The following is a 10,097-nucleotide window of genomic DNA, read 5'->3' as shown; positions in this document are numbered from 1 at the left end:
TAGCTATACGACCAATACAGTAGTGAGCCATAACAGTATGCCATATAAATCGCATCTTTATTTTGACATAATCGGTGTATGAACATGTTGTGTGTTATTTCCTTTATTAGAATCTGTCATCAGGTTTACGCTTCCCAATGTGAAGGCAGCATAAAAAAGGCGCAGAAAATCGACTGATTCCAGTGCTGGCTCACGTCTTTGTTCTTCTACTGATGCTTTCGGATGACAATAGCACACATATTCAGCCATCACATATGTCTGTAGGGGTCTTGGTTTTTATTTTCATTTGTTTCATTGCTGTTACAGACAATAACTTCTACATCTGCACGTTACTTTACATTTTATTTACTGTTGCAGAATACAGCTGGATAATATCACATTATATACAAGAAAACCCAATATCATATGTATAAGGCTATGTTCACACCTACGTTTGGATCTTCCATTTCCTTGTTCCATTTTCAGGAACAGACAATAAGGTGAAAATGGATCAATTCCATAACTGATGCCAATAGAAGCAGAGCGACCCTTATAGCGACTGTCAGGGGCATGTTACTTGCCCCTTTTTAGACCATAAGGAAAAGTTCTGCAAGCTTTTCAATTCTAAAAATGGACAAATAACCCAGGCGAACGCTATAATAATCAATGGGACTCGTCTTGGCGTCAGTTACGCAAAGGATCTGTTTTGTTACATTAATTCCCGTCTGTGTGAATGAAGCCTGACCTCTCAGAGCGTGGAGAGCAGCAATCTACACGGCAGGAGCTCTGCAATTAGAGGCCTCCCATAATGTAGACCTCTTCAGCCATTTTTCTAACACAATATCTGAATTTTTCATCTAGGCTTAGTCATCATCAGTTATCTCAATTTCTATCATTTTTAAATTTAGGATCATGTCCTGATAACCACCAAGTCTGAAAAGTCAAGCGAACATTAGCAAGCTACTAATATATCATCCAGGGATTACAACGTCCCAGAACAGAAAATATTTTTTGTGTTGACATTGGATGTTAATCTCACCTAAAACAATTAAAGTAGATTTGCTGATTGGAAAGTTTTCTATTTTCAAGATGCATTTGGTTGTTTTTACACAATGGAGACTTAGTAGGCTATCCTCAAGTTTGGAAGCTATTCCTATCCCTGGGACAGGGGATAACTTCCTGATCACTGGGGGTCGCAGGGACCCCCACCGATACAGAAAATCAGGGCTCTGGAGAGCTCCCATGTGAATGGAGTGCCGATCGATAGTGATGAGCGAAGGTCTTATCCGAGCATGCTCAGGTGTTATCCGAGCATCTGGAAGTGCTTGTATTTTATGTTCGAGTTCCTGCAGCTACATGATTTGTTGCTGTTAGACAGCCTCAACACATGAGGGGATTGCCTGTTTATTAGGGAATCCTCACATGTGCTGAGCCTGTCTAAAGGCCAGAAATCATGCAGCCGCAGGGACTCGAACATAATATACGAGCACTCCCAGAAGCTCAGATAACACCTGAGCATGCTAGGATAAGACGTTAACCGAGCACATTCGCTCATCACGAGTGATTGATCATGCAGACATCTGCACCATTGATTCTTAACGGGAGTCACCACTTCCTTAAGAAATGGATGTGCGCATGATCGGGAATTTTTCTCATGATTAAAAGAAAATTTCCAAATTTGAAAATACCCCTTTAAATTTGGATCTCTGCCTATTCTATCAAAATAGCAAATATACAGTTTGTTTTGATAGCAAAAGGATGGAAAATTAGTTTTGTTCATGAAAATCTATCAATTTATAATTAAAATGTTTCTTGGATATTTCCAATGCACAATGATATTAGCAGCTTTTTAGTGGAACAATGAATGTAAATCATCATACTAACCCCAAAAATGTAAAGATGGCACCAACATTGCTGCACAGAACTTGGTCTGAAGACCATTCATGTTCCACAATGGAAACAAAAGAATCCAAGCGCACCCAATATTTTAGTGACCCACTTGACAGCTTTTCATTGGTTGGACACAATCACTTTTATAACTGGGACACAACAGTACTTATCTGTCATACTGGCTGGCTACTTGTGTCTCCGTGACCTGTTTAAGGCCTGTTCGACAATTTTTCTTGTAATATTTCTTGCCCCATCTCAATTGTTGATCTGTTGTAGCAGTTTTAGGAATATTTGCTACCAATAGACAATCAACGTGCCCATCCTTATACTCCATCACATTTTAAACAGCATATTCTATCACAATTCACCATTTTAATAGTAAGTAACATACAATCTTATTGAGGTAGTTGCATTGTGACTTTTTGAACAAACCACAAATGAACAGATGAGGAGTCCGAAGAGTGACCATTTTTTAATCTATAGAACGGTAGTTAACGTGGAAAATGAGTCTTCTTAAGAGATCTGTATCTCTGCATGTCTCCAGGTGAGTGATGCCTGACTTATACACGACACTTATGCTGCGGGACACAGACTTAGGCTTATAGCGCCATAAACGTCTGTTTTACTAAACTTGAGGACTTTCTTATTGACTTTCAAGTTCTTCACACAGCCAACGAACGATCTCTTCACAGGAGGCCTCTGAGTTTCCAAAGAATCTGAAACAGAACAGGATCTTGTAAACGCTTGAAAAACTGAACAGTACGGTTGAAAGTAAAAATCAATTCTGAAATAATGAAAAATAAAGGTGTGTATTTTAAATGTGCTGCTTCCATGTAGTTACTGACAGGTAGACCTTTGGATAACTTCTCAAAAAATGTATATAACTTATGAGTTATACACAACCTATTAATGATTTCATCTGAAGCCAGCAAAATGGTCCAGAGATTAAAAGTCAACCTCCAAATTAAAACTCTTTAAATCAGCAAGTGATTTTGCAGAGCGAGAAGCCATAGTCAGAAGTTTAGTGTTAGACTGCAATGATTCAGAAAAGTCGCCATCCATGTAATACATAGACAGCAGAAGTCCAACAAAGCATCACCTTGCTGAAGGGGTATTCCCATAACTGAAAAATATCCCCTATCCATAGTGTGTATCATCAACTTCTCTCACGGCTCTGAATTCTGGGAATGGGCATAGCCCTGTGTGGATGTTGAGGAGGTGCACATGCTTGACCTCTACTCCATTCATTGTCTACAGGACTGCCAGAAGTGGACGAGCGATGTACTTGGCTTTCTCCGACAGACCCATAGACAATTAATGATGCGGAGATCAAACATGTGCCCTATGCATAAAGGATAACTCTAAAATGTGGGAATACTCCACTAATGGTTCCTCACTCGATGTAAAAGGAGGTTCTATGCATGGTGCCCCCTTCTGATGTCCAAATGCTCTAATACATTTAATACGCCCCTTGAGGAAGGAGCCGAGCGCTCCGAAACGCGCGTCGGGGTCCGGCCACTTTACGTCTCCTTGTCCTCTCCAGGTAACCTATGCCATCATGTGTATGGCGATTCTGCTTGCATCTGTTTTGCAAAGGTGGATGATTCCCCTTAGTCATATAGATGGCTATTGACACTGTCAGTATATTTAACTCATTACTTTATATCCATATGTACATGTCATACCACTAGCTCCCACAAGGGAGGATCTATGTTATTAATGCGTTACTTTCTTGGTCTTGGCATTTCATGTTTATGGTCATGTAATCTGACAGTATCCTTTACACAGATTTACGTTATATCTTTGCCAGGGGAACATCGCTGCATGAATGCGTTTATGGGATATTTTCCCTTTTTATATATTTAATCACTCCTATTTCCTGGAGTACCTTGGTGACGTAATTGGCCGCATTTGCCATTTGTATGCCATAATTGTTGGTTTTCCCTCCCCCCCCTGTTTAATTCCTGGTCTATATTTTACCTATTTATATTAATAAAGTATTTTCTTTTAATGGACATTTATGACTGTTGTGCCTTCCTTCTTGTTTATTCTGTATACTGTACAGTTGTCCGCGATCTAGTCCTGCAGGTATATGTGGCCTGGAGTGACATTTCGTCATTTACTTGACCATCTGTTTGGCCACATGTATACCATTTGTGCCTCAATCTTCTTTTACTACATTTTGGAGTGTAGAGAAAAACCTGTCGCTCTCTGTGAATGCCTGTTGGCATTTATGTTGTTCCAACTGGGAAAAAAAATACTTATATAAGAACTATATATGAGACTGATGTCTGCTCCGCTTACCTGGGAGTCCACCAATGTACAACGTAGCCTCTCTGCTGGACCTCAGCGCAGAGTTGGGGCCAGCTGTGTCTTTGGACTGGTTATCCACATCCAGCTGCACTGCATTATTTTTCTGACTCACTTTGAAAATGAAAATTAGAATTTTAAAGCTAAGTAGTGAAGGAATTACAGTATTTTATTTAAAGCACAATGAAAATAAAACTGTCAACATAATACACATGTAACATCCATAGTAAAAGTGCATAGCTTTATATGTCCTTAATCAGTACTTATCGGGAGAGAATAATTCTGCCGAACTAATTAGAGAGATTAGTCCTGCATGGTGATGATTACTGCCTGCCTAGCATTGGGATGCTACATTAAGCCTATGCATTGGGGGAAACGCAACACAGCCATGTTCTCCAAGCTACGTCCAAGCTAGTGTTCAGCTGATCTCAGGAGCCAGGATTAAACTTGTAAGAACACTGATTTCTCTTACTAACGAAGTATATTAACTGGTAAAGAATTAAATTATAGCTCATCACACAGAGCAGGCAATCACTGCACGCGTACTATACAGAACCCAAATAAAACAATGTCCCTCTCAGTTACTCTGGACTCCATTTTTCATCCCTTTTGGAAAGTGTCAGGAATAAGGGAAAACTGCATATTATAGCGTAAATATGACCTGCAACATAATTTCCAATTTTTTACCACCAGAAAACTCAGGCAGAGCATCAACAAATGACTCTCACTAGGTTTAGAAATGTTGACATGCTTTACCACACTATTGTGTTGTTATTATTATTATATAATAATATAAAGAACTATGGAAGCAGATTTTGGGATACAATAAAAATAATAAATAATTCTGTATACTGACATGTACTGGGTGCTTTTAGGGAAAAAATAAAAGATTTGGCATTACCTGTTATAATATGCCATTTTCCATCACAAAGTGATGCAACAGGGGTAACTGAAGCCTGGAAATTTCCGTTATTGTTACTTATGGACAAAGATACCTAGAAAGAAAAAAAAACACAAAATAAAATACATAATTTCTGAATTTCATGATGAATAGTCACTTGGTCTCTGAATTCACAATGTAACTTTTTTAATAGTCACAAGTAAAACATCTCCAAAAAATTAATCTACTCACCTTGCCATTATCTATGTATAGGCTGAAAATATATTCTTTTCCTTCATGTGCATGTAATAATATAGAGTCCTGACTTTGTGGTCGGAATTCGAAAGATATTTCAAACTCATTTCCCAAGTTCAAAGCATTATCTTAAAGAAACAAGAAAAACAGGTTCTAATGGAAGTGAGCAGCTACCTAGAACGTTCACAAGTTCTTCTACTTAGGTCTGACTAATCACAAAGTTCTCCCCAATAAAATACCACCTTTATTTATCACAAATAAAACAAACAAAACACAAAAGTTCCTGAAATATCCAAATAATGTTGGCCTGAGTGGTTTTGCTTTCCAATACTATGCCAAATAAACTACAGGACTGAGTAGATCAGGAAACGGAAATGAAGGGACCTGATACTTTCCTAAAGGATGCCCTAGATTGAAGCACGCAAGATTGGTGCCCCCGCTCACTGTCGTCTAGCCCTAGGAAGCCAAGTTTCAAGTTCCTCTACTTACCAACAGCCACATGTCCAGACTCTGGAGCAAAATAGACCCCTGTCTCATAAGAACCATCATAGCAAGGAGTGACCCCGACTGTTCTCCACGGCTTGGCTAACATCATCTCATTCACTCTCACATTTTTCATGCAGCCAGTAAAGCTTTTCTTGGGCATTCCCTGAAAAATACAATTTAATTATGCATTTCACAAAATATCCTCTTTTTTGCTATAAATAAAAAAATGAGACTCAGAGAATGAGACTGAAAATCAGACAACTGGTGAATACATGTAGGGCCAAATGGCTGAAAGGTAAATACAGCCACAACAGTAATGACTGCAGGAGGTTTCAGGTTTATCAGATATGCACGGTTCAAGTATGGACTGAGATACCTGGACCAGCCACAGCTCTCCATACCCGATCTCAAGAGACTCAGAGTCAGGCTGTTGAGTTCGGATCAGGAGACTCACGGCCGCTCTGGACATTATGGTTCATACTCGGACCATGAATGTCAAATATGCAAAACTGGCCTATTACTACTACAGCGTGTCTGCCTGTATATACATGTAGTCATATTTGTGTAATGCTGATAAGATCCATAATCCCAGAATAGATGTCCTTACCTGAACCTTTAGAGAAGGGACCCCTCCAAGGTAGAGCAGTGACATATTCTCTATACTCATTTGTTTTGACAGACTTCCTTTCCGAGCTTTTAGGCCATCTATAACAAGACGACCATTTATTCCATCCCAGCTGAATGCAACCTACACAAAAAAAAATTTGGATCATTAAATATTAAATCCTCTTGGCTCCTGCACGATCGATGAATGACTTATACGATTTGTATGAGGAAAATTGACTTTTGAAGTTATAAGGGTCGTCTTAAGGTACCAATAAATATACTATACTGCAGATTATTTATGGGTGTAACATTAGTATTTATCAGACTGGCAATTAACAGTCCACCACTGCCCATATCTGGATTATTATATATTTATCTATGGGTGCCATTTACATAGAACTTTATTAAACTACATCACGTAGTCACCAGTAAGTGACATAATGCATAAAATGAGATTTAATCCAACTTCCACAGAGATGATTCTTCCACTATGGCGCAAAATCAATATCATGGCAAATATAAAGTCAATAAAGAGAATTTTCAAAGTTAGAAATAGAAAAAGTTTTAACATTATTACTTCTGAGTGGTATTAACGGGAGATCTCTACAGCCAAACTATGCCAAACTTACTGTGTGCCACTTCCCTTCATTGTATTTTTCTTGGCTTCGTATCTTGAGCTTGTTGCCTTTGGTGCCCAAGGAAAACACAAAACGACCCTTGGATATATGAAGGGCCAAGTAACTGGACTCCTGTTTATCAGTCATTAGGAAAATTAAACCAGCTGACTGTTTAGTTTGAACCTCTAATGAGAAGTGTGACCTGCAAGATAAGAACACGGACCAATAATTTTCATGTGTTTCAATATACAGTACCAGTCAAAAGCGTCGACAACCTGTTGAAGCAATGATCCAAAACACATTTTACGGCATATGTGACCAAGAAGGATGGATGGCTGCATCAGATGATATAACCTCTACTATCACCCGACCTCAACCCAATTGGGATGGCTTGAGATGAGGTGGACGCAGAGCGAAGGCAAAGCAGCCAACAAGTGCTCAGCACCTCTGGGAATTGCTTCAAGACTGTTGGAAAACCAATCCAGGTAAGAGAACGCCATGGGGGTATTAATAAGTCATCAGAATGTCACGTGGACCGGTCCTGTGTGACACGACCTGCAGGCTGGTAACTGAAACAACAAGACACAGCACGTGAAACCGTCCTGTGTGACACGACCCGCAGGCCGGCAACCAAAACAACAAGACACAGGGGAAGGGGAAACAGTTACAACGGTGTGCCCTGCTATAGGGAACGGGGACGTGGAGACCTCCTGCACTCCCCTGAGTCAGTGTCCCTCACACTCCTAACGTTCCCTATACAGGCTCCTAACCTGTCGCCAAGCCGGAACCTGTCACCCTAGCACACTCTACACCTATCCCTTGCTATGGAGCTGGGTGATGCAGGCACTGGCCCCACCGCTGTACTAATACACACCAGGGAAAAATACAAACAGGGAAACACCACTTAGCTTTGCTCTGTTGCTCTTGCTCCCAGCAACAGAGTCCACCACCAGAATGCAGCTTTCCTCCTGAATAGCTGCCACCAAGCTCTCTCAGAGCTGCAAGGAAATCCCCTCTGTGACTCCTTCCACACCAGGACTCTGACTGTGCTGCACGGAACTCTCTCTAGCTCCTTCCTCCACCAAGGATGGTTGGAAATGACCACTATCACCAACAGTGATTGCAACACACTCTTTTATAGAAGAGCCAGAGCAATCACACCTGCTTTATAATCACATGCACGCAACTAAAAAAAACAGAGTGCAATGACCCTAGCGGCCACCGGGGGCAAAACTAGAACTGAAACCACCACAGTGCAATGACCCTAATGGCCACCGGGGCAAAACTATCTTTAAGCACCACAGCTTAAGAAAAAAAAAAAAAAGGTTACTAGTGCATTTTATCTGTCATGATCCAGCATGGATCATGACACAGAGTAAATGGAGGGTACTTTGAGGGATCAATGGTTTTACACAAATTCTGGTTTGTCCCTTTGTAGTTTTGCTGCCTTCAATCTGAATCTACAGTGCGCACATTCCAATAAAAAACAAAGAAAAACAGTGGATGAACAGGGTGTCCAAGCTGACAGGAACTGTATAGATCAACTTATTCTCTATGTACAATATTCCTCAGGTAAATGGGGACCATGTCTCTTACACAGATAACAAATGAAACAACGGCCACCATTAAAGTGTCTTATGTAGGTGCCTCCAGTTTTAGCCCTCAAACACACAGCAAAAACTTCCGTACACTCTATTTTTTGACGCTGTACTCTGAGGCTGTGGTGCATATTGTAAACCTTCTATGCCGTGTCATATTATAGAGATATTTACCTAGTAAGGTAAAGCTTAAAGGGAAGAATATTTCCATAATACAACATTTGATGGAACATGACGTGAAATCAGAAGCTACTGATTAATAATGGGGCCAAATAGATTTCACAAGGTCATACCCAATCAGTGTTTGCAACTCAATACTGTGTTTTATCATTAATATACCGTATCAATATAACAACTATATATATATGTACTCTGGCCATCACACATACCTGTCCTTGAAACTTTGCTTGCTTAGATCATAAACCATGAGACTTGCTGGAGTGTCCCCAAATCTTTGGGCGCTCAGGTGAGATGTGAAGTTTGAGTGAGGGGCGCAGCCTTGTAAACTCTTCAGGCCAGTTTTTGTATTCAGGAGATTGCTCACAATGTCCAGGCCCGACTGTTAGAGGAGAGGCACAAGTTCAAAAATGTACACGTTAAAGCCTGAAAATGTTTTTGAGAAACCCTAAATGAAAGCGAATATACGGGATGATTTACCGATAGGGCAGGGACAATTCTAAATACTATTAAAAGGGTTCTCCAAATACATGTATATTCAGAAATATCGTCAGTCAGAGACGATTCAAGGACAGCGTTTGAAACACATTGAACCTTTCTGGTATATCCTATCGATAAGCAATGAGTGTCTGAGACGGGCGAATCTCTCTGAATCGTAGGTCCAGCTACGTGTTGGCTATAGAGCTTTGCAGGAGAGGCTTCAGGCACTGGACGGTTGCCAGTTTTTGACAGTGTTACACCGACTCCCATGAACCTTTTACGACAGATACTGCCAAACTTGAAGCTGAAATTACCCTTTGATAAAGAGACTACACTCTTTAGTTTTTTTAATACACAAGCATAGACTTTTTCCTGTTTTTATTTTGACCCTTTATATGATTTTTCTAAGAGCAGTATTCAAAAAGTGTCTGTGGATCTCAGTATATCTTCCACTAAGATACACAAGAGTGAATCTAGTCTAATTGGTCTATCTACACTACTGTTAAGGCTTCCTTACTTAAAGAGGACATGGAACCTCTTCTAAAATATGGTCCTTTCAGTAAATGTGTGTATTTCTCAAATAATCTCTTGCTAGAACGCAGCACTGCATCATTCCTCTGTTATGCTGGGTTCCCACGTAGCGGAATTCCCAATTTATTCAGACTTTTACCAGAGGATTAAGGCTGCGTTCACACGTTCAGGTTTTTCCGCGTCGGTTTTTACCGCGCGATTTTGCCGCAAAAAAACAGCATCCCATGCAATCCTATGGGATTCCGCAATGCTGTGCTAATGCTGCGGATTTTCCCGCAGCGGAATCGC

At 40.3% G+C, this 10,097-nt stretch overlaps 1 protein-coding gene across 1 annotated transcript in view; it reads right to left on the bottom strand.

Moving 5' to 3' along the window:
* Positions 1 to 259: 259 nt before the first annotated feature.
* Positions 260 to 10,097, bottom strand: part of LAMA3 (laminin subunit alpha 3) — a 297,581-nt gene continuing 287,743 nt past the window's right edge. Inside the window, exons 70-77 of the mRNA XM_073550824.1 lie at positions 9,011 to 9,180; positions 7,036 to 7,225; positions 6,408 to 6,548; positions 5,804 to 5,963; positions 5,312 to 5,442; positions 5,081 to 5,174; positions 4,174 to 4,293; positions 260 to 2,585 (exon numbers count right to left, since the gene is read on the bottom strand). Of these exons, the coding sequence (XP_073406925.1) occupies positions 2,443 to 2,585; positions 4,174 to 4,293; positions 5,081 to 5,174; positions 5,312 to 5,442; positions 5,804 to 5,963; positions 6,408 to 6,548; positions 7,036 to 7,225; positions 9,011 to 9,180 (1,149 nt within the window). The 3' untranslated portion in view covers positions 260 to 2,442. The remainder of the gene's footprint in view (positions 2,586 to 4,173; positions 4,294 to 5,080; positions 5,175 to 5,311; positions 5,443 to 5,803; positions 5,964 to 6,407; positions 6,549 to 7,035; positions 7,226 to 9,010; positions 9,181 to 10,097) is intronic.

Source organism: Dendrobates tinctorius, unplaced genomic scaffold (genome assembly GCF_039654945.1).
Source record: "Dendrobates tinctorius isolate UK_male_01 unplaced genomic scaffold, ASM3965494v1 ptg000171l, whole genome shotgun sequence".
Classification (NCBI taxonomy): Eukaryota; Metazoa; Chordata; class Amphibia; order Anura; family Dendrobatidae; genus Dendrobates; species Dendrobates tinctorius.
Note: the sequence above shows the minus strand (reverse complement) of the source record. Positions and strands in the feature narration are given on the sequence as shown.